General features: G+C 37.3%; 1 protein-coding gene across 1 annotated transcript in view; it reads right to left on the bottom strand.

Annotated features, from left to right (window-relative positions):
- KCNU1 (potassium calcium-activated channel subfamily U member 1) overlaps window positions 1-25,579 on the bottom strand; it is a 158,461-nt gene that overhangs the window by 127,952 nt on the left and 4,930 nt on the right. The window contains exons 3-7 of the mRNA XM_045997611.1: window positions 9,902-9,963; window positions 8,703-8,793; window positions 7,461-7,572; window positions 6,392-6,467; window positions 4,166-4,241 (exon numbers count right to left, since the gene is read on the bottom strand). Of these exons, the coding sequence (XP_045853567.1) occupies window positions 4,166-4,241; window positions 6,392-6,467; window positions 7,461-7,572; window positions 8,703-8,793; window positions 9,902-9,963 (417 nt within the window). The remainder of the gene's footprint in view (window positions 1-4,165; window positions 4,242-6,391; window positions 6,468-7,460; window positions 7,573-8,702; window positions 8,794-9,901; window positions 9,964-25,579) is intronic.

Here is a 25,579-nt window from a genome sequence, read left to right on the forward strand (position 1 = left end):
AGCACATGAAGGCTAGTGTCTAAGGAAAAGCAAACAAACAAGTTTTCCAGGTCATTCCCCACCTCCAAAAAAAAAAAAAAAAAACTTTTCAGGGATTAAAAAAAAAAACTCTGAAGAATATTTCCTCTGATTTCTCCCTAAGTCTTCACATTTTAAGAAAACTAAATTTATTAGATTGTCTTTCTTATATTAAATAAAATGAATAACTTAGGCAATGGCACTATACTTCATATTTATAGTATATACATGAAGTTATAAATATGATATATACCATACATAACAAACAATAATTACATAACGCATACAACTTTCCTTTCTCCATTTTTAGATTTCTTTTCCCAAATAGCTTACCTATTTCCCATGTTTTCCATTTCTATTTTGCACAAAAATGATAAAATGTTAGAGATGCTTGGTGAAAGTAGGTTTTTTGTTTCAGTGTTAAGAACTGAAACAGAAATCAGAAATAACACTTTTTATTCAAGTATTTGATCACTTTTTAAAAGTGACCTTCTCTGGGCACCTGGGTGGCTAGTTGGTGAAGCATCTGCCTTAGGCTCGGGTCATGATCCATGTGTCCTAAGACTGAATCCCACATCGGGCTCCCTGCTTCGCAGAGAGCCTGCTTCTCCCTCTTCCCTGACCCCCTGAGCTCTCTCTAGTGCTCTCTCTCTCTCTCTCTAATAAAATCTTTAAAAAAATAATAAAGGTGACCTTTTCCTAAGTTTTTTTCTTCTAAGATTTTATTTATTTATTTGAGAGAGAGATCAAGCAGGAATGGGGAAGGGGCAGAGGGAGAGGGAGTGGGAAGGCCAATTCCGAGCTGATCCCAGGACCCTGAGATCATGACCTGAGTTGAAGTGAGACTTTTATCTGACTTAGCCATGCAGGTGGCCCTAAAAGTGACCTTTTCTTAAATTTGATGAGTAGGTTAAGCATATGGACTCCTATAATATCCTACTCCAAAATAAGGAAGGGATCGTACATCTATATTTAACTCTCATGGCTGGCAGTGGATTTTGTTGCAAAGTCTACTAATCTGCTTCCACTAACTTCCTGAGTCTTCACTGTTTTCTGAGACTAGTATATTATAAGAAAACCAGTTTAAACCACACAGATTAAGTCATATATATGTATTTACGTCACATATATATATATATATACACACACATACACACATACCCCCAGGATTAAAAGAGTTGCTTGAGATAATTTCAAGCTAAAACTCCATAGTGTCTTTTATAGCATCATCTCAGGACAGGGACTCATGGGTGCTATTTTTCTCTTGAGTGTTTAAAACGACAAGATAGGCTATATTTTCACGCAACTTTGCAGACCCAACTCTAACATCTTTGGTATTGCTTGATGTTGATAAGAAATCTGAGGCTGGTTTTCATATCTTCCCCTTATATAGACTTCACTTTCTTTTGCTTGGATTCTCCCCTTATCCTTAAAGGTCAGTAAACTACTACAGAATATGGATGGATTATGTAATTCAGGGTCATTTTTTCTGGGATACAGTATACCCTCTAGCCCACAGATTCGAGAATTTATTTTAAAGCATTTTTCTGGTGCCATTTGCCGTATCCTTTTCCTCAGGAACACTAATTTTATAGTCTGTTCAATCAACATTGCTTGGAGTACCTCTGTTCTTTTCCACATCAGTGTTTTCGTCATAAAACTGTCTACCATGTTCCTATGCATGTTTCTGTCACATTGATTACATTTTGGTTCCCTCTAATTTTCAGCTCTGATAATACTTTGTCCTTTTTCCCTGATATTATTCAGCCCATTTTTCCAACTCCTGCTACTGATTAAATATATAATAATCCTTTATTTCAAACCTTATGTATTTTGTTTGAATTTGTATTTTTAGTTTTCAAAGCCTTTTATTTGTATTTTTTTCTCAAATATGGATTTTTTCTCAAATATGGATTTCTCAAAAATTTTCTCTCAAATATTGAGAGAAAAATATTTTCTCTCAAATAGCACCCATGAGTCCCTTTTAAAGGTATACCATGAGAGACTGTGGACTCTGAGAAACAAACTGAGGATTTTGGAGGGGAGGGGAGTGGGGGGTTGGGTGAGTCTGGTGGTGGGTATTATGGAGGGCACAGATTGCATGGAGCACTGGGGGTGGTGTATAAACAATGAATTTTGGAACACTGAAAAAAATAAAATAAATTTGAAAATTTGAGAAAATTTGAGAAAATTGAAAAAAATTATTTGCATTTTTTTCTCAAATATTTTTTCTCAAATATGGACACATCCATATTCTTTTCTCAAAGACCTCACTTTTCCTTTGTTTTCTTGGACAAATTATCTTGTAATTGTTATTCTTCTAAAAGTTACATTAAAGAACTGTCATTATACTGATGTCTGTCTGTTTCCTTTGTTTCCATGGACAAATTATCTCATAATTGTTATTCTTCTAAAAGTTATATTAAAGAACTGTCATTATACTGATGTCTGTCTGTTCTCCACCATACCTCCTTGCTATTTTTGGCAGAATTTAAGCATGTGCATCATCCTGATTACTTTCTGGTTAATACTCACCTTTTAATGATATCAACTTTTAGCTGAAGGCCAGTAAGTACATGTGAAGATGGTGAGCTATGACAATTATAGCTTTCATTACGGTATGTCATTTCAAATATCCTCCCCCAAGAAAATCTGCCATTTTCTTTGCTTTGGGATCTAGCTCTTCTGGGTTTTCAACAGATGTTGGGGTTACTTGCAGTGAATACCCTTACATCACAAGCCATCTGGTTGCTTCTCCATCTTCCTCTGCATGCATCCTTCTTTGGAGGTCTCCTCACCTAGGGAACTTGTTCACATGTTTAAAAAGGATGAGCAAGAGACTTTGATTCAAGTGAGTCTGGTGGAAACTGTCCAACCCAAGAGCTCGTGCTATTAACAGGGAGCAGCTAGTCTTCAACTAGAACTGTTGGTGATCATGGTAGAGTGGATTGCCAGAACTTTGTATTTCCCCAAAGAATCCAGAAACATGAACTTTTATGTGAGCTCACCAATAAAAGTGAGAAAGCAATTAAAAAAAAGAAAAAGAACAGAAAACACTAACTAGGTCAAATAAAATATGTTGATAGTTCACATTCAGCCTGAGTCCTTCATTGGAACTGCTACTGAAGATAAAAACGTCCTGTTACCATGGTTTCTCCTGTAGCATTCTCTTGCCTACCATCCTGCAATGACCAATGGGTCTTGAGGAGGACATTGATGATTGCTGCTCCCATGGTGGGCCCATGCATCCAGGTGCAATCCTCTAGATCCAGAATCTGCTTGGATTGCTGTGATATTTTCTCAGTGCAATTTCTCTCCTGCTTGAGGACTGAGGAGGGATATGGCTGGTTTCAGATTTCTGAAAGGTTCATATCATGATTTGCATTTGGTGTTTGACATTTTGCTTGACAGCTCAAGATGGTAACTTCAATTTCTTTTATTGTTAATGTTTTAATTAATTTTGAAAGGACTCAAAGGGAAAAGATGCTTGCTATATTTGTCTTTTGTTTTGTTTTGTTTTTCTCAAAGACCTCTGCTTTTAGGATCCTACTTCAATTTCTGCATTTTAAATAACTGTTCCTCAACTGTCCTCAAGCAATAAAGTCCAGGAGTTTGTTCCTTATTGTTGAAATCTATTTATTACAATGTCGATTATGTGAGATAAAAATGAGCCTTTCCTACAGGCAAAGGAGACAGCTATATATGCAGATTGATTTCAGGAGAACTAAAAAAGCCCCAAAGCTCCCCTTTGCAACTCGCCAATTCCTCTCCCACAACTCTCCACCTTCATTAGTGTGAAAATCTCTCACTGCCTTAATTTCTTTGACTTTTTATTCTTTTGTAAAATGCTGAGACCTCTATGAAGACGTAGCAACACGATTCACCTATTGCTTATTCTTTTGAAGGGTAAGCTTGTTAGATCCTTTCCTGAGAGCAAGTTTTGAAAGTTGAAAGAAGGAACATAGATACCTTGAGTACAAGAAACATGTATTTGAGAAAAATATGGGGGTGCAGAAGACCCACAAAGGGAAAATAAAATGATAAACCTCATACAACAAGACAGGAGTTCAAAATGTTTGCCTGCATTTTTAAAAGAAAAGATATTCATGCTGACCAGCAAGATTAGAGAGTTTGATGAGATGCTTACCAAGTGAATGAACCCTGCAGCAGTGAACCAGGTACTAAGGACTATTGATAACAGTTTGGAAAACTTCACTGCATTGCTAGAGGAAGAAAGACAAAAAACTGTTAGGCTCTGACTGGTTCCAGAAAAACAATACTCTGTCCTCTAAATTCTGGTTACCTCTTTTTTTTTTTTTAAACATATAATGTATTATTTGCCCTGGGGGTACATGTCTGTGAATCATCAGCCTTACACATTTCATAGCACTCACCATAGCACATACCTTCCCCAATGTCCAGCCACCCTATCCCTACCCCCCACCTCCCAGCAACCCTCAGTTTGTTTCCTGAGATTAAGAGACTCTTATAGTTTGTCTCCCTCCCCGGTCCCATTTTGTTTCATTTTTTCTATCCCTTCACCACATGAACCCCCACTCAAATTCCTCATATCAGAGAGATCATATGATAATTGTCTTTCTCTGATTGACTTATTTACCTTGGCATAATACCCTCTAGTTTCATCTATATCATTGCAAGTGGCAGGATCTTTTTGATGGCTGCATAGTATTCCATTGTGTGTGTGTGTGTGTGTGTGTGTGTGTGTGTGTATACACACACACACACACACACACACACACACATCACATCTTCTTTATCCATTCATCCATTGATGGAGATCTAGGTTCTTTCCATAGTTTGGCTATTGTGGACATTGCTGCTATAAACATTCAGGGGCACATGCCCCTTTGGTTCACCACATTTGTATCTTTAGGGTAAATAAATACCAGTAGTGCGTAAAATCTGGCTACTCTTCTGTGCCAAAAGCAATGGTACACTTACCTGGGAGCATTATTAGAAATGCAGGATCCCAGACTCCACCCCTGATTATAGATCTGCATCTATCTATCTATCATCTATCTATCTATCTATGACACTATCCCACAGTATCCCACAGGACATTTCTGGGTTCACATCTCCTAATGCGCTACCTAAAGAAATGAATTATAGATCTGCATCCTCTGCTTGATTCATATACACATTAGGGGTCTGAGATGCCCAGCTCTGAACATAGCCAGTCACACACACTGTTCAAAAACTTTACACATTGCTATGACATCCACTAGCCTGATATTATATTACTTTTAAAAATATATGCTTATGGGGTGCCTGGGTGGCTCAGTGGGTTGAGCCGCTGCCTTCGGCTCAGGTCAAGATCTCGGGGTCCTGGGATCAAGTCCCGCATCGGGCTCTCTGCTCAGCAGGGGCTGCTTCCCTCTCTCTCTCTGCCTGCCTCTCTATCTATTTGTGATCTCTCTCTGTCAAATAAATAAAATCTTTAAAAATATATATATATACATATGTTTATCATCATAAAATGCATTTGATACATTTTGATACATTTCTGCATTGTCTAAAGTAACAGTACAAAGCACAGTATCGTAGGAATCCAGAGAATGGGTTTGTAAAATGGAATTTTGAGTTGATCACAGAAATGTCTTATATTGCTAAACTCACACAAGGATCTTTGAGTGAAAGTGATCAGACAAGCTCCTGTTTATTAAAGTAAAGCTCTAGAGTTTAGCTGAAATCTCTATGGTTTTCAGGTAGGGCCACTAGTTACACAAGAGCAGCCTAGTCCTGACTGCATGAACACTTAGCAGTGAAATCCACCTGGCTTATAAAATTTGATGCTTCTAGGGAGAACATAGAGGCATGAAGATTTTCAATAGGTAACATTAAACCAAACTGCTTAAAACTTTAGAAGTATTGCTGTTCAAGGTACTTTGAACTTTTTTTTTTTTTTGAGATAATTAGGTGGTTCTATTTTTGTAAGCAATTTCACGGCTGCTACTGGGTACCTCATGCTCAGAGAAATTGGTCTTACATTCCTAGACAGAAGAGAAGTGAGTCATGATAGCAAGTAAGTAGAACCAAAGCCCATGAATTACTATTATTTTAAAACTCTTTTCAGGGGAGAGGCAGAATTAAAGCGTAAATGAACTTACACATTGTAGCTCTGCAAAACAAAGAAAAAACAAACTCTTCCAAGTGATGGCAAGCTTCTCAGCCACCATATGATATTAATACAATGGGAGTGAGTGAGTAAGTTGATAGTGTCTTGGGAGGTAAGGGATTTCATGGGATTTGCACTGAAATTCTGATGGGAAATGAGTTGAAGGTTCAGTTTACATTTTAATTTCCTAATCCAAACCAGCAAGTAAGCAGGATTTAAGGCAGGGTTAGCATTTACCTGGTTCTGATGGCTCGGAGAATTTGCAGGATTTGAGGGAGTTCTAGCAGTCGCAAAGCTCTTAAGAACCGTAAACCTACAAAGCAATCAAAAGGAGAAATCTGCCGAAAGGAGAGGGTCACTTCAGGGAGAACTCTGTGTTATAACACAGTTGGGACTATTTATACTCTTCTTCTCCTAGAGATGCTCAAATACAATGTAAGACACCACAGGTTTAGAAGCATAACCTCTACCTCAAATTCTGGCCCTGACACTAAATAGCTGGTATAATCTAAAGCAGTTCCCTTAACTTTCCTAGTTCCTCATCTGCAAAATGGGAATTATAAGTACCTACCTCATAAGGCTGTTGAGCTTATAATATAAAGCCTGTGGAAGCATTGCTCACGTATCATAAATACAACTCAACATCTAACTCTATTGAACTCCTCTTTAGAACAGACAGTCCATGACTCATAAACCACTTAAACTCCTCACTATAGAATCTCTATGATTGGCTTCTCACTTTTTACATGATGTCTTACTTTACATAATTTGAGAACTGGGATGGCAAAGAATATTTGACAGGTAATAGATAATAGTACAAATTCCATAAAATCTGATAAAAGCCATCTAATTCTCACACGCTGTCCCTACATCCACGTGGAAGACAAAATAATTAGGTAAATGTCTAACATGTCACAGCCTATCCAGATAGGAGGATTTAGGGTTTTTAAAGATCCAGGGAGGTTTTTCATGTCTTCTAGTCCCTGTGGGATTCCAGCATCATAAAGATGCTGCAAGAGGATGGGATGTCTGGGCCTCACTTCTTTCTTGGGTTGTGGACGAGCCAGTCAGTAAACAGTAAACAATAAACAAATACTGTCACTTACTCTGCATCAGGTACACCACCAGGCACTGAGGTTAAAAAAAAATAAGTGCTGAAAATATATTACAAAACCATCTAATCATGACGAGAAAAATTTTAAATAGCATTTAGGCTTTAAAGAAAAATGAAGGATCCTTATGAGTGAATGTGGAAGATTTTTTTTTTTTTTGAGAGATTGATTCCTGATTCCCACAACACACTTACCTAGCCAGTTACTCTTCAAATAATAAGAAATAAAGGTTGGTGGAACAGTAAAGATGTCCACAATTGAATTCATCTCCAACCAGAACTTGATCTTGTCATCAGCTGCCACAAACTATGAAATAGAAACAAAAGACTCCAAATTCTGTTACCCTCAAGAATTTTAAAATGAACCTAAGAGTGGCTTCAGCTACATTTCACTCACCCACTGAAGCTTTGATGTCATTCTATTATAAGCAGACACACACACGCACACACACACACTTAGATAGTTATACAGATGAATATGTTAGTATAGATAAAAACACATATATTTATATAGATGTAAGGACAGTACCTTTAGTGGGTGTTCAATAAATGAACATGAATCCATTTTACTCACCAGATCTTAACTCTCACACTTCAGAATAAACACTTTGACCTTCTTGCTGCTCCTAGAACTTTATGATTTCTATAATTGCATTGATAAAGCCTCCTATTTGTGAGCAATGAAGATTTAGGATGGCCTTCAATGGTAAAAGTACAACTATCTAGAAGCTTGACTGGCCAAACTCTGTGTCTGATCTTCCCTATTTAGATTAAGAAAGTTCCAGAGGGAGATTACCGTAAAAAGATTTTGATGGTCAGTGTGGTCAGAGTTTTGAAGGAAGGTCATAAAGACACACCCACCCACCCACACACACACACACACACACACACACACACACACACACTCTCTCAGAGTCTCCCATAAACATGGGATGGATAAATACGATGAAATCTAGTTCTAGGATGGATCCTCAATAAATGGCTGCAGAATGAGAGAACTATTTAATAAATGTATAACAGAAATTGAAACAAAGACATGAAAGTATTTTATATAGTTATATGGCACATATGCCAGCAGTGGTCATCAGTGGAACCAATGACATCTTCGGAGGCTATTACTCATGTTTGCTAGCTTGTGGTTATTAGTAAAGCTTTCTCAGTGGTAGGTGGGAAGCCAATAAGGAGGACAGTGTGACAGGGTGGTGATATTTAAAAAGGAATCATTTTCATTTGCATTGGGATTTTTGGCCTAGATACAGTTTCAAGTGCAAGAGAGAGTTTTCATGCCTCTTTATACATTGGACAATTTAGGGCACAGACCCTCTAGTTTTAGAGCCTGAAAACATGGGCAGATTGTACAACTAAGGCACATACAGACCTCTTTGGGTTGCACCTGTTGTGTTCATCTGTTTATTCCCACTTTCCATAGATACTTACTCTCAACCCAAAATAGAAACTAAAGAACACATTGAAAGTCAAATCAATAGGGATGGTTTTGTCTTCATATGAAGAACAGCTTCCAACAGGGCTGGAAAAGAAACAAGAGCAATGTATAAAGATGTACATTTTAAAATTTCTGACTATACAAGACCAAATGAAGAGAAAGTGTTGTCAATGTTCTATTTATTCACCATGAATGGTTGATCCAAAACACTTAAATTCACATCATAAGGAAATTACTTTTCTCTTGGGAAGAGAGGTATGCACAAACAAAACCACAGACTGCACACAGAGCTGAAAATAATGGGACAATTACCTGCTCTTCCTTTCATAGAGCTTACTGGTCCTATTTCTGCTTTATCAATGAGGATTCAGAGGTGGAAAGATTATGTGGCTCTTCCTGGTTTAGCAAACCCATCTATACAGCCAGGACATTCTGGCTTCTGTACCTTTCTGGTACAGAGCTACTCTAAGTCAAATGGATTAATCTGAACCCAAATTTAGGGGAAAATTTCCTAAAATCAGTAGGGAGTCCACAAAACAATTGCTGCTAGTTTCTCTAGGCTTTCTAAAATTGCCCTACTTCAGTGGCCCTGTAATCCTAATTTTACTTTAGCTGGAAATCAAATGTAATTCCCAGCTGATCAGTGTGGAGTTCAGATTAGATTAGCTTGTGTCCAAGAAACCATTCTAACTTGGGCATAGAGAGGAGATTGGCATTAGAAAAGAGCAGACAATAGCATGCACCTTTATCCCAGGTTAGGTGTAGCATTTGCCTTTCTCAAAACCATCCAAAGTTGTTTGAAGCCTATGAGAAACCCTGAAACAACTGTAGAACTTCTGTTTCAACACATAGAGACTCCAAAGGCATAGAACGCCCTCCTAAATGGAGAACAAGGGTCCAAGGATGGAGACCACAACTGGAGGCCTCCAGTCTCAGAGATTCTGGAATAGACCTGTGTCCAGTACCCCAGCCCCTAGCAATGTATGGTCATAGGATACAGGGGAAACTTGTGTATTTTTTTTGGTGGAATTGCGTGTAATGCTTCTTGGTGGTGGGGAACACTTACCATTTTTTATGAGTGTGTGTGTGTGTATATCTAAAAGCATGGTAAGCATTATTCCTGACAGAAAATTCCAGATTAGCAGGCAACCTACAGACATAGCAAACAAGGGTAACTGGGGATTTTACTCACTCAGAAGAGTTGATGAAATAGATTATAAGAGACCCAATGCTTAGTACAAATACAAGGATCACCTGCAAAGAAAAAGAAAAGAAGGACCGATGTACAAATAATTTTCTTGATATAGAGATGAATAAACAAACCAAAAAAATTGTATTTTCTCTTTTAACCTTGCCTATATCTACGTAGCCATTTTACACACATTCATTTCCATTAGCATGCACTCATTGAAGAAAAAGTGATTGGAACTTTCCTGGATATTCAGTAAATGACAAGCACCCACTCATTTTACTTACATAATTTTAATTCCCACATACTTAAGAATAAACAGCTTGTCCCTCATATTGCTCATAAAGCCTTCTGATTTCAAGAAGGCCTATCATTTATTCATTCCTTTACTCATCAAACATTTATGAAGTGCTTAATATGTGTTACACACTTTATTACATGCAAAAATCAGGGCTATAGGATATTGGTTCTGGATGAAAATTGCCTGTGATACTGGAGAAGAAACAGTCTCAACATGTCCATTTAAAGGATAGTCAGGATTTTGACAGGAGGGAATGTGCTGTAAGAAAAAGAAAATGAGTGCATTTAACACAGAAATGTGCTTTGTTTGTCAAAGAAGCAGAGCTGGCAGAATGTAATCAGAAATTTACCCCTTCAAAACCATCAAGGTATTTGGATGAAACATTTTGCAGGCTCCATTACTTTTCAGATCAACTTAAGGTACATTAACATTCCTCCAGTCATTCTTAGTTTCTGAGCCATTTGTTTTTCTATGTTCAGTCCAGTGTAGCATTGGTAATACTAATAATAAAATTGAATTCTGTTATAATTAAAGCTTTACTCCCTTCCACCTCAGGTGTTCCTTGGGCAGGTTACCTATACTGGGAAAAAGGACTGGTTTCCTCTCTGAGTTTTTACTTGTAGTTGCCCACTGACTAGCCTACCTCTGGCTGTTTTAGAATTGTAGGTCAGTGTCAGAGAGTAAACAGAAGAGGGAGGTTAGACGAGGAAATGCTGGACTTGACTGCTGTTCCATCGGTAGGCTCTCACCCTGGAGCTCTGGGGATGGGAGGTATTTAATGTTTATTTGTATGGGCTGTTTCATTGCTCTTTGGATACCAATTCAATTCATATTCAAATTTAACAAGCATTTTTTTTAGTACCTATCATGACCCAAATATTATTCTAGTGATGGGGATCTATCAGTGAACAACATATACGAAAGATCCTTGCCTTTATGGATCTTACAGTCTAGGCAATAAATAAAGACAACTGATATGCAACTTGCATGATATGTTAGCAGTTATATGCTAGGAAAATAAAGTTAAGCAAGGTAAAGGGGATCAGAAATGCAAGGGGAGCAGGGAGAAGGACTGCAGTAGGGATAATACTTAATCATTAAGGGTCCCATTTGCAGTTCCCTTGAATTGGGTGGAAACATGTTCTCGAACTGGTTGCTCACAATTTTTTCTCAGTACACCTCACATGCCTTTATTCTGCTGGGACCTGTACCCCTCCAGATGCCTACTTGAGCAGATAAGAGAAGATGCTTACATGTGACCCAAATCTGGCTCCGGGAACAAGTCTATTATTCTTTGCCTCAACAAACAGTGGAAGGACAGATTATCTTCAGTGTGACAATTTCTGCCTAGAGCAACTAGCTAAATGGCCACTTATCACAAATGAGCCAGATGTCAGTCCTCTGTGTCCCCAGCGTTCCAAAAGATGCAAACTGAAAATTCTGAGTGGAACCTCTCAAGCTCCTTTCCTTAGGCTTGACATGAGACAAAAGCACTCCCACACCTCTGCCATAACAGAACTTGTTTTAAAAATCCTCTTCTTTTTCCAATTTCACTTAATTTTTTTTAACATTTTTATTTAAATCCAGTTAGTTAACATGCAATGTAACATTGATTTCAGATGTGCAATATAGGGACTGAACACTTTCATACATCACTCAGTGCTCATCACGAGGGCACTCCTTAATCCCCATCACCTATTTCATCCATTCCCCCCACCTACCTCCCCCTGATGACCATCAGTTTGCTCTTTATAGTTAAGAATCTGTTTCTTGGTTTGCCTCCTTCCCTTCCCCCCCCCTTTGCTCACTTGTTTTGTTTCTTAAATTCCACATACGCATGAAATTATACGGTATTTGTCTTTCTCTGACTCATTTATTCCACTTAGCATAATACCCTCTAGTTCCATCCATTTTGTTGCAAATGGCAAGATTTCACCCTTTTTTAATGGCCGGGTAAATATATACTACATCTTCTTTATCTCTTCATCAGCTGATGGGCACTTGGACTATTTCTATAATTTGACTATTATAGATAATGTTGCTTGAACAATGGGGTGCATGTATCCCCTTTAATTAGATTAGTGTGTATGTGTGTGCATATATATATATATAGAGAGAGAGAGAGAGAGAGAGACATATTTTTTTCTTTCTTTCTTTCTTTTTTTTTTTTAAATACCTAGTAGTGCAATTGCTGGATCATAGTGTAGCTCTATTTTCAATTTTCTGAGGAACCTCCATACTGTTTTCTAGAGTGGCTGCACTAGTTTGCATTCCCACCAACAGTGCAAAAATGCTCCCCTTTCTCCACATCCTTGCCAGGACCAGTTGTTTCTCGTGTTGTTGATTTTAGCAGGTCTGACAGTTGTCAGGTGATTATTTCATTGTTGTTTTGATTTGTATTTCCCTGATGATGAGCGACATTGGGCATCTTTTCATGGGTCTATTGGTCAGCCATATGTCTTCTTTGAAAAAATTCATGTCTTCTATGGGCACCTGGGTGGCTCAGTGGGTTAAGGCTCTGCCTTCAGCTCAGGTCATGATCTCAGGGTCCTGGGATCGAGTCCTGCATCGGGCTCTCTGCACGGAGCCTGCTTCCTCCTCTCTCTCTCTCTCTCTCTCTCTGCCTGCCTCTCTGCCTACTTGTGATCTCTGTCAAATAAATAAATAAAATCTTTTAAAAAATAAAAAAAAAATTCATGTCTTCTACCCGTTTGTTAATTGGATTATTCATTTTTCAGGTGTTGAGCTTTGTAATGTCTTTAAATCATTCACCACAATCAAGTGGTTCAATATTCAAAGTTACTCGACATAATATGCCACATTAATAAAAGAAAGGATAAGAATTATATGATTATTTCAGTAGATGCTAAAAAAGCATTTGACAAAGTAAAACATCCATTCATGATAAAAAACCCCCAACAAAGTAGGTTTAGAAGGAACATATCTCAACATAATGAAGATCATATATGAAAAACCCACAACTAATATCATTCTCAGGGGTGAAAAACTGAGCACTTTTCCTCTATGGTTGGAAACAAGACAGGAATGTCCAGTCTCACCACTGTGATTTAATGTAGTGCTAGAAGTACTAGCCACAGTAATCAGACACAAAAAATAAATAAAAGGCATCTGAATCAGCATGGGAGAAGTAAAACTTCACTATTTGCAGATGACATGATACCCTATATAAAAAACCCAAACAACGTCATTCAAAATCTCCTAGACTGTTAAACGAATTCAGTAAAGTCACAGAATACAAAACCAGTGCACAAAAATCTGTTCCATTTCTATACACCGATAATCAAGCAGTGAAAAGGGAAATTAAGGAATAAATCCCATCTACAATTTCACAAAAAAACAATGAGATATCTAGGAATAAACCTAACCAGAGAGGTAAAAGACCAATACTCTAAAAACTAAAATACTGGCAAAAGAAATTGGTGATGACACAAAGAAATGAAAAAACATTCCATGTCCAAGGACTGGAAAAACAAATATTGTTAAATGTCTATACTACCAAAACAATCTACACATTTAAAGCAATCCCTATCAAAACACCAACAGCATTTTTCACAGAAATAGAATAAGCAATCCTAAACTTTGTAAGGAATCACAAAAGATTCAAACTGCCAAAGCAAACTTGAAAAAGAAAAGTCAACTTGGAGGCATCACAATTCGGGACTTCAAGTTTTATTACAAAGCTGTAGTAATCAAAAAGAATGGTAGTGGCACAAAAATAGACACTTAGATAATGGAACGGAATAGAAAACCCAGAAATGAACCCACAACTATATAGTAAATTAATTTCCTCCTTCAACAAAGCAGGACAAAGCTGACACCCTCCAACTTCCCCAACCTTCCCCCACCCCCACTTCTGGGTGGGACATATGTGACATTCTTTAGGAATCTCCCACCCATCTTTTTTTTTTTTTTTTTTCCATTTTATTTATTTTTTCAGCGTAACAGTATTCATTCTTTTTGCACAACACCCAGTGCTCCATGCAAAACGTGCCCTCCCCATTACCCACCACCTGTTCCCCCAACCTCCCACCCCTGACCCTTCAAAACCCTCAGGTTGTTTTTCAGAGTCCATAGTCTCTTATGGTTCGCCTCCCCTCCCCAATGTCCATAGCCCGCTCCCCCTCTCCCAATCCCACCTCTCCCACCCATCTTAATGTTAATACCTTGCTAGAGGGCAAAACAACCTTGGCAATGGCAAGGCCTCTGGTATCTGGTATTTTGTAGGTCCTCTTTAGCATACGCAAGTTCCATTGAAACCTCCCTTTTCCTTACTTGCCCCACCCCTGTGGTACATAACCTGCCACCCCTCACAACCCCAGGGCAGCAGCTCTTCCTGCCCAAGGGTCCTGTCCCCATGCCTTAATAAACCACCATTTTGCACCAAAGATGTCTCAAGAGTTCTTTCTTGGTCATTGGCTGGGGACTTCACCCCACCGAACCTCACCTATATTCTAAAACTTCATCAAAATGATATTGGGAAAACTGGACAGCAACAGAATGAAATTGGACCTCCTTCTTACACCATACAAAAAATAAATTCAAAATAGATTAAAGACCTAAATGTGAGACTAGAAACCATAAAAATCCTAAGAAAGAGGCAGCAACCTTTTTAACATGGACTTCTTTCTAGATAGGACTCTGGAAGAAAGAGTAACAAAACCAAAAATAAAATATTGGGACTTCATCAAAATAAAAAGTTCCTGCACAGTGAAGGAAACAATCAAGAAAACTAAAAGGCAACCTGCAGAATGGGAGAAATATTAGCAAATGATATATCTGACAAAAGGTTATTTTCTAGAACATATAAAGAACTAGCTTACCCTAATTTGTATTGTGTAACAAGCTAAGAGCTTCAGCTGGTTTTCTTCCAATTGGTTTGTAAGTGGCAATGCTGTAGCTTACTTAATACCTGAGAGTTACTGGCATCTATTTCTTTGGGGTTTCAGCTCTCACTATAAGTTCCATTTAATATCTATGGTAAGTGTCAGTAGGGATATTACTAAGTTTCTGGGTCTAACAGCAGTTAGAAATGTATTTTGCAGCTCAGGACAGATGTTGGGTGTGGATATGTGGAAATTATATACATATATTTCAGTATTGATAATTATTAATAGTTTCCATGAAATGTTTTTCTGTTCTTTACACATGATTTTTTTTTTCTCTCTTACTAAGTGATTCTTCAAGTATAAATCTTTTACTGACAGGCTTCCAGAAAGATGATGGTAGGCCATATGTTTACAATCCTCCAACCCACAGAAATTACCGCCCCCTCCCTGAAAAAAAAAAAAATTAGTTTCATTCAAACTAAGAACAATACTGACCTCATGCTACAAACCAAAAGAATATTATCCAGAAATAAAATATAACTAACAGAAAAACTTATACCCAATCAAAAACTGGCATTGGGAGCTAGCAGCTTATGAACACTGCAAAGTTTAAGTCAGGCAAAAATTGGAGGAAATTCTGAGAGGACACGTAAATTTCTCTTGGGTTGGGGAAGCAAAACCTGGAAGCAATGGCTGTTTGGGAGTGAACAGGGGGTAGAAAGCCCCCCCATCTGAGCTTATACACTGAAGATGAAGCCACAAAGCCAGACGGGCCTGGGGGAGACTGTCGCCACACCATGGCTGATGGGGACCTCTTGGCTAGCAGCAGCAACACTACTTTTCCCAGAAGCACTTGGGAAAGCAGTCAGAGAGAAATGAAAAACATGAGACCTGGTCCAGAGAAAGCCTTGTCTGTGGAGTTGCTGGCCATAGCATTATCCCATGTGCGTGTGTCTGTGTAGAAAAACACCCAGTAAATTGGGATAGACTTCCACAGTGGGGCTTAAAACTGCCCATTTAGTTGGTGGATAGTTATGTGTGTATCTATAAACATGAACAGCAGCCAACAGAGTAAATAAGGTATTCTAAACCTTCATTTATGAACATTAGCAGACAACAGAAAATGCCATTTACATGGGGAGTATAAGAAAAATAAGAGGCTAAAACAGAGAAAAGAGATAAAATGACCTTCAGTGAAAGCATTAACAGAGAACATGTAATTAAACTTTGTCAAATTACAATTAGAGTTCCTAGTGAGATTCTAAAAATCTGTTAAACAGCACTGGAGGATTGGAAATGTAAAAGGAAAAGATGGGGATAATATAGAGACAGTAAGTAAGTGAAAAAGCACCCTAGAGCCTGGCTGGGAGATTCACAAAAAAAAAAAAGGTCAGGATTATCAACATCAGCATCTTAAAAGAGGTGCCCTTTGGAGTTGAGTTTTAGACTTTGGAGGTGGGGTCCTAGTTGACCTGACTGGTGGTGGTATCTGAGATGATGTGAGTCTGGTTCTGGCAATGTTGGAAAAACTTGGACACATATAATTGCTGAGGCCTGGCCTCATTTCACAAAGCAGAGAGGAGAGGGTGGATTTGGAGCTTAGAGACATGGATTCATATCTAACAGATAGCCTTAAGTGCTAGAAGATATTGGAACAACTGCATTTACAGAGATTTTAGGAAAAATGATGACAAGCCAAAAATTCTCCACCGAACAAAACTGTTGTTCACCAGTGACAGCAAGGAAAAAAAAAATGTTTTGGACATTCAAGGTATGAACATACCATCCAAACCTTCCCTTGCAAATGAATACAGAGAGTCTCAAGAAAAAAACATTCAGAAACAGAAAGCATGTTATGTAAGAAAAACTGGTGCCTAATGAAACTGGTAAAATTAATTTTTGACTCTAAAGCAAATATGAAGAAAAAACTCTTATACCAGATGTATAATGCTAACAAAAACAAAAAAACAAAAAAAAACCACGACAGCAATCTAGAACTGAATGTTCAAATTCAACAATTTCTGGAAGGAAGGAGGGATGTTGTGATGGAAAGCATGCCAAAGATCTTTTTTTTTTTTTAATATAGATATAAAACATGCAGAGATATATAGAGGAAATATAGAATGGGAAATTTGTTCTGAACTTGGCTTGCCTCGTATGTCTATGATATTCTATTAAAAATAGAATTATACAAGTCAAATATGTAAGAAAATAAATAAAAGTACTAAAAATTAACAAATAAACGAAAATATCAGCCAACGGTTAGTGCTTAGTTTACCCTGAATGGTTTACACGTATTATCATATAATTCTCCCTACAATACTCTAAAGGAGGTTATTCGTATTGTATGAATGAAACCCAATTTAGAAAAATTAATTTGCCCAAGATTACACAGTAGGAAGTGGAGGAGCCAGTGTTTGAGTCCATGTCTCTCAAAATTCCTAGTCACCATGTAATTCTGGTCTCTCTAGTAAGACAAGGAACTAAGACTGTGACAGAGCTTTTAGCTGCCTAACATCTATTTTCCTTTTCTTTACTAACTTATCTCCCATTTGTTTTTTTTAAGCCACTTATATTTAGATATTCTATTATGCAGCAAACTCAACCTCTAGCTATTATGAGAACCAATAAAACAAATCACCATAAAGGAGAATAATCAAATTCCCCTGGTAAATTAACAAATAAAATGTATTTTTAAATAAATAAGGGAACAGAAATCCAGTTCCATGGTATTTATAAGAGACACAATTAACAGGAAATTAGACAAAAAGATTGACATATAGCTGGGCAAAGATATTCCAACCAAGTATGAATAAAACGAAAGCAAAGTTACATGCAAATATTGTATTCAAAACTATTTAAGCAAAAAACCCCAAAAATCCACTGAGACAATAATATTTCATATAGATAAAAAGCACAATCATGCAGTAAGATCCAAGAGGTAACTTTATGCAGTAATTGATATTATATAAAATATATAATTTAAAATGTGTCAGAAAGGCAAGATATTTGATAAAACTACAAAATGAAAATGAAATTAAAATGAAAACTTTTGACGTGTCCCTTTCAATTTGTCAGCAAATAATTAAGGATATGGAAAATACATATAACATAATTAACAATGCTTATATATCAAACATAATACATAGTCTTTCAAAAGTCAATGGAGCAATAAAAATTGAACATGCACTGGGCGACAATGAATCTTCCCATAAATTTCATAAACCAGAATCATAAAGATAGTGATATTCTTGGACCATAAATTTTACCAAAGTAGAAAAGATGGCCACTCTAGCCCAAGGAAACAAAAGCATATAATATTCCTCTAAATAGATCATGAATCAAACAAGAAATCAAAATTAAAATTTCAAACAAGATGAATTAAGCACTCATAAAAATAATAATACTTGCGAAAGTTTGTGAAATATGACCAAAGAAGTACTCAGAGGAAACATTTTGGTAAAACAAATTCCACTCAAACTGGAAAAATTAGGTCAGCACAGAGCCTGGATTGCGGGAAGAGCTGCGCAAGCGCGGTGGGACCTGGGGCCAGGCATGCGCAGTGCTGTCCTGTGGCTTCTAGGCTAAGCCAGGTGAGGTGCGGCAGCTGCCAGAGGAATACAGGGATCCCCGGATAGATAAGGAATATTACTGCTGACCTTTAACGAGCTGACTGAGGAGGAAGTATGAGGGCAGCTCAGGAAGACTCCAATCATCAAACTGGCCCCGCAGCGAAAATAAATTCTGTGCCTGCAGACCCAATGCCAGTAGTGAATTGACGAACACGAGGAAACTTTATAAAATACTGCCAGAACCCTTAGGACAGAGACACGGGAAGCTGTGCAAAGGGTGCAGATGAAGCAGTGCTGCCCTGCTCTTGCCACTGAACAGCAAACCATCGACCAGAATTCGTGGACCGCCTTCCACCAGGCCCTAGAAATCCCCGAGCCTGCGGGGGCTCGTACCCATTCTCGAGGCTGGCTCTTTTACCGGGTCGCTGTGTCACCAGCTGACCCGTGTGGCCGCTTTCTGACGGGGCTTACTGGGAGAAGCGGCCCCAGCTGCCGGAGGCGCTCCACAACCGCGCCAGGTGATGAAGAGGAAGCTTGAGGAACCCAAGATGGCCGAGGCCGCCCCGCCCTGGCCCGTCGCCACTGCAGGTAGAGGGACGGTAGAGGCCCCAGGCCCTCTGCCATGAGAAACAGGGTGAGTTGCTGCCACCTTGAAACATAACGTGTGAGTTAAGGTTGTTCCTTTAAAGGCAAGCTTCCCAAGGTAGAGCAGCAGGTTTATTCCTTATAAGTCTTTGGTGGCTTGAACTTGCTCTTCCTGCCTCATCTGTCAAAGGGGAAACATGTCGACGTGGGGATATCTCCCAATAAACTCGGGGTCCTTCCAGTCAGCTCCTTCCCAAGCTTCGGGTAGACTTTTGGATGATAGGAAAAGAAGCAGGCTTTGGATCAGAAAAGGTTTATTCAAAAATTCTCACCCTGAACTGATGGGGTAGCATGTCACATAGTATCGTCATTCATTAAAACCGACCAGAGGGAGGGAATGAAATTAAACAAAATAAATGGGGGAAAATGGGATATTGAAATTAAGAAGGATAAGGAAGATATTAATTATATGGACATATGTATATATCGTTGAAACTCATGAAATATAGAACTCTCCAGCAAGGCTAAATGAAGCCGAGAGAGGGACATGGCCATCATGAGAGAGGAATGGTGTGAATTAGGTGTAGAGAGAACAGAAAAGTGTTCTTTCTAACCAAAGTTAGAGTTTAGTCTATAGAGCTGTCAACGGAGACCTTCAAAATTGTATTCCTGCTAGTGGCTCTTTTCCTTGGAAAATTACCTCTGGCTTCAAAAAACAAATCTTTTCATTTAAAACTAAGGAGGCTATATTGTTTATTGTGCAAATACATAATCTTCTAAGAATGAAAGTTACTCTATTAACAGACCAGACAACTGACAAAAACCTGACCTTATGATCATCATGCTTATAAGGTATTAGCATGTTGATTTATTAGCAAGTTGATTCAGTAATTACTTCTTAACCCATGTGAGAAACACCTCTCAACATAGGTGCAAGAAACTAAAAGACATCTAAATTTTCTGACACCTGCCTCTAAATTAAAAAAAAAAAAAATTTCTAGATTGAATGATCATTAACACATCTGGTTAAAATAACATAACTGTACTACAAATTCTAATAATTTTCAAACACAAGAAGTAAAACTGTAGGAAATTTATCCAAATGAGGTAGATTTTTTCAATTAATTAAGATATAACTTGTTGCTAATGAGATAGACTTGAGCATCAATTTTAATTGCTTTTTGCGATTTACAAAATAAATATATATTATTATTTACAAAAATATTAATGTTATACCTATATATGTATTATATGCTAGGCATACATGTGTATATTTACCTAATAACTAGTAACTCATGTAATAATTACGTTAATTCTCATGCATTAACTCATTTATTGAAATAAACTACAGATGAGTAATTCTCATTCCCATTTTATAATTTTTGTATTTTATTTCTTTGTGCATCAGATTCTTCATTTTTCAAAAAGAGGTAATATAATACACCTGTTTTGTAAAGTGGGTTTTAAAAGGGTGGTGGGAGAGGAGAACTGGTGTGAGAAGTCCTCAGGTAAATCCATTTTAGGAAATTGCACCCATGAAACCTGGAGAACTGATACAGAACAAAGCCGGCCCTTTGAAAATCTGTTAGAATACCCCTACCCCACTTTCCCAGAATATTCCAATTTGGAAGACACAAGAGATCAGTTAAACTGAATTCGGATCTAATTTTGCCTTCACTGGCTGCATTAACCACTCACTTTACTAGTCTCTACAAAGAACTGCCACAAGAAATAATTTTCATTATTTCAAAATTTAAATTTTATAGATACAACTTATGGGGGAAAAGAGTTGTCTTAAGTCACCTAAACACCTAAAGAAAATATATCTGAGAACGTTGCTGAGAATCATGAGGTTTGAAGAAAGAAGCTCATAGCAGTGGATGGAGATAGAGGTAAAGAGAAATTAATTTTTTACTGTGTACCTTTGATAATTTTTTGAATGTTGTGCCAAGTGCATAAAAGGGAAAAGGTCACCATGTACAAATAATCGGTGTGAATATTGTCTAGTATCTTCTGTCAGTTTTTTCTTTATTCATATGATAAAGATGTCTAAGACATAGTCATACAAAATAAGTCCCTGATGCTTGATCATATATTAAATATAAAATACGAAATAATGGAAGAAAATGGAAAGGAACACATGAAGATACAACTCATCTCAAGGTGGTAGAAAAGGTTTTTAATTTTTTTTTTTTTTTGCATAAACAATGGATGTAAAGTATGAAAGGACTGGTTTTTATGTTTTTCCCCCAGGAAGTATCACTGAGTTATGAAAATGAGGAAAATCCAGTGAAATAAATGTTTCTTTAGTCAATTTTTCCCGCATTTTTTTTTGAAATATTTTTGTCTCATTTCCAAAAAAACTGTGATGCTTCCTTTGCTCATTTAGTTGTTCTGTATATTAAGACCGACAACTGTTACTCTAACCAAGGGCTTATTTACAAATTTACGGAAAAGATTACACATTCACAGAAAAGATTACACATTTATGGAAAGGAGTTAAAACAAAATACCAAGACATGTGAAGTGCTGGATTACCTGAGAAAATAGAAGCAAGGGAAAATGGGAAAACAGAATGTGGACTTAAAATGGTGCCTAGAATAGTGCCTAGAATGATGCAAAAAATAGATATATTTATTAAAGATAAACCATAATTTAATTCTGAATGTTCTGGCCATCAAAGCAACAGAGAAGCATTGTTAATTACTCAGTTAACTACAACCTGTGTGCCCTGGAAAAAAGCAAAGATTGTTTAAGAATAGGACTACATTTGGAACTAATGCAAAACAAAATCTCCCAAAGATAGTCCTAACATAACTTGTGATGACAAAAACAACAAGCCCACAGATGCTACAAAGTTGATTAATACTTTGCCATGTTTTTTTTTTAAAGATTTTATTTATTTATTTGACAGACAGCAATCACAAGTAGGCAGAGAGAGAGAGGGGGAAGCAGGCTCCCCGCTGAGCAAAGAGCTGGATGCGGGGCTCGATCTCAGGACCCTCGATCCCAGGACCCTGGGATCATGACCTGAGCTGAAGGCAGAGGCTTTAACCCACTGAGCCACCCAGGCACCCCAATACTTTGCCATGTTTTAATCTATAGAGGGATCTCTAGAAGGTATCCTGTTTTGAAAAATAATGTATTTTTCCCTTTGACTATTGGAATTTTCCTTTTTCTTTGCCATTCTTTTCCTCTTTTCACCTTCCTCTCTTTTTCCTCCTCTGTCTTTTAGTTCTGCTTTCATTGGGTGATTGGCTGTGTATCCTCTCCCAAAGCATTAAGGATGTTAGTCTGTAGATTTTTTTTTGTTTTACTTGCTCTATTTGTGAGATTTGATATAGATACTGTACCTTCACTGAAAAAGAAAATTGAATGTTTTCTTTCTGTTCCATGCCCTGTTTAATTAACATTAGGGATATCCACATCTTGATTTTGTTGACTAGACCTTGAAGTCATCTAGGTTTCCCACAGATGGTGGAGGAGGAGGGATGATTGTGGTGGTGGTAATACAGGTCTTTGACAACATCTGTATTTCTTCCAGATATTTGTTTAAGTTTCTTTTTTGATCAGTTTTGGTAATTTTGATTGTCCTAAGGAGTCATTCAGTTTTCTTATATACCTTTCAATTTGCTTTTTATTTGTATCCTCATTTTAATGTCTTATTTCTTATATATTTTTGTGCTTTTTCTCTTTTTCCCTTGTTTAGGCTAGCTAATGATTTCTGTATGTTATTGTTTTAAATAATCAGCAATTTTTTTACTCATTAATTTCTGATTATATTCTGTGTAGATTTAATATGTTTTAATTTTTTGAGATTGATAATTCATGTAATTGTTTTCATTTATCAAAATACATTTTTATTGTTAGGCATTTACCTCAGAACCACTTCCATCTTGTACTCTAGATGCAAGGGGTATGTGGTGTTTTCATTATCATTGTTTTTTAAAGATATTTCAAGTGTTTTGATTTTTCTGAGTGAAGGGTCTTTTGAGAGAGGGAAATGGTAAGATTTGTAGCTGAAAGGTCTTCATTTTACTACCCCCCCCGGGTTTATTGTTTTCTTATCGTGTTGTAGTCAGTTAATATCTATCTATCCTTTGTAACTTTCATAATTGAGACTGTTTTTTTGTAGCCCAATATATGCTAAATTTTTACAAACAGTCCATAGACACTTGTAAGTTTAATTTCTGTTTTCAAATATGGAGTTTCATCATTTCAGTCAGCTTTTTCTTATTAATTGTTACTTTGATCTTCCTTATGCTTATAATTGTTAAAAAGAAACAGGTCCAAAATGGAGTCACTTATGTTAAGCCCCATGAAAGTCTTAATACCTAACCTAATTGTTGTTTTAACCTTTCTTGGGAATGCAGTTTTAAATCAATCAGTCTGGAATTTCTTGACCAGCACTAGTGAGGTAATCTATACAATAAGACCATCTGCTCTGTCCCCTTAGGGAAGGTGATCGTGCCTGAAAACATTTTTCTTTTCTTTTGCTAATAACTTCCTTGTTCCATTCTTCCTATAAAATCTTCCCATTTTTTACAACTCCTCAGAGTGTGTCTCTGCTTGTTAGACCCATCTAATGCTACCTGATTCATGAATTGCTTGATAAAGCCAATTACATCATCAAGTTTACTTGGCTAAAATTTGTTTCTTAACATTTTTCTATTTATTATGTCCTTATATGACAGATGAACTAAAATCTCCTACAACGAATGTGTTTTTAAGATTTCTGTTTATATCTTACATTTTTTATTTATTATCTTGAAGTTATATTTTTGGTGTAGGTATTTTTTGGTGATACTTGGTATTTGGTATTTTTGGTGATATTCATGTTGTTATACTTTGGTTGAGGTTTGTTACATTTACCATTACAAATATTGTGTGTTGAATTGTGTCCCCTCCAAAAAGATGTGTTGAAATCCTAACCCTTGGTACTGCAAAAAGTGACCTTGTTTGGAAATAGGGTCTTTGCAGATATATTCAAGTTAAGATAAGGTCATGAGTATAGGCTCTAATTCAGTATGACTGTTATCCTTGGGAAAGGAAAATTTGGATGTATACACAAGCAGAGGAGACATTATGTGAATGCCATGTGAAAATGAAGGCGAAGATCTGTAATCATGTATGTGCTAATGCACACCAAAGATTGCTAACCAACCAGCGGAAACTAGGGGAGAGGCATGGAATCACTTGGCTCTCACAACCCTTATAAGGAACCAACCCTTGACTTTAGACTTCTAGCCACCAGAACCACAAGACAAAAATTTCTGTTGTTTTCTCTTGGTGTATAGTACTTTGTTACAGTGACCCTAGGAAACTGATACAGGTTATTTGGCTTCATTTATTGTGTTTTTGCCCAGAATTCAAACTTACCTGATATTAAAATGTGCTCCCAATTTCTGTTGTCACTTGCCTGCTATACTTTTGACAGTTCCTTTATTTTCAAACTTTAGTGCCTCTTGAATTTTTAAAACATAATTAGACCTCGTCAACCCCATGCTCAAAAAGCCCTCAATGACTTCCCTTTGCATCAGAGTAAAATTATTCCATTGTATGGAACCTCTAGCACAGAAGTCTCACTGTGGTACTTGGAGTAAGCTGAGCTCTTTACCTCCACAAGTCTGTTCTCTCTGTCAATAACCTTGTTTCCTCCACTCTTTAGTGGCTTTATACTTCTGGTTCTTCATGTCTTAGCTCAAATCTTAGCTTTTTAGAGATTTCTTCTCTGATCACTCTATCTCATGTGATCTAACTCCTTTTCCACCAAAACTCTCAAACACGTCACTCATAAGTCCCTGATAGGGGCGCCTGGGTGGCTCAGTGGGTTGGGCCGCTGCCTTCGGCTCAGGTCATGATCTCAGGGTCCTGGGATCGAGTCCCGCATCGGGCTCTCTGCTCAGCGGAGAGCCTGCTTCCCTTCCTCTATCTCTCTGCCTACCTCTCTTATGATTTCTCTCTGTCAAATAAATAAATAAAATCTTTAAAAAAAAAAAAAAGTCCCTGATAGAATAGATAACTATATGAATTTGTCTTACTTATTTATATTCGTATTTGTCACCTCTACCCTCACTAGAATCTAATCCTATAAGACTTAAGACTCTTGCCTGCATTTTCACCATGTCTAGAATATTGGCCTTGCATGTGGTTGGCAAACAGTAAGTATCTGTTGAAAGAAGTAAGGGAATTACAAAGAAAGGAAGGACGAATGGATGGATGGAAAGGAAATCTACAAGCCTTTTTTTCTCTTCTCAACCTTTCATAAAATACTTGCATGGGACCTCTACTGATAAGCGCCTTTCAATGTTATAGTGTTTATTCTAATGTAACCTTTACTCTGTGCCTTCTGTTGTTTCAACTACTTAATCATCAG

Source organism: Meles meles, chromosome 2 (genome assembly GCF_922984935.1).
Source record: "Meles meles chromosome 2, mMelMel3.1 paternal haplotype, whole genome shotgun sequence".
NCBI classification, from domain to species: domain Eukaryota; kingdom Metazoa; phylum Chordata; class Mammalia; order Carnivora; family Mustelidae; genus Meles; species Meles meles.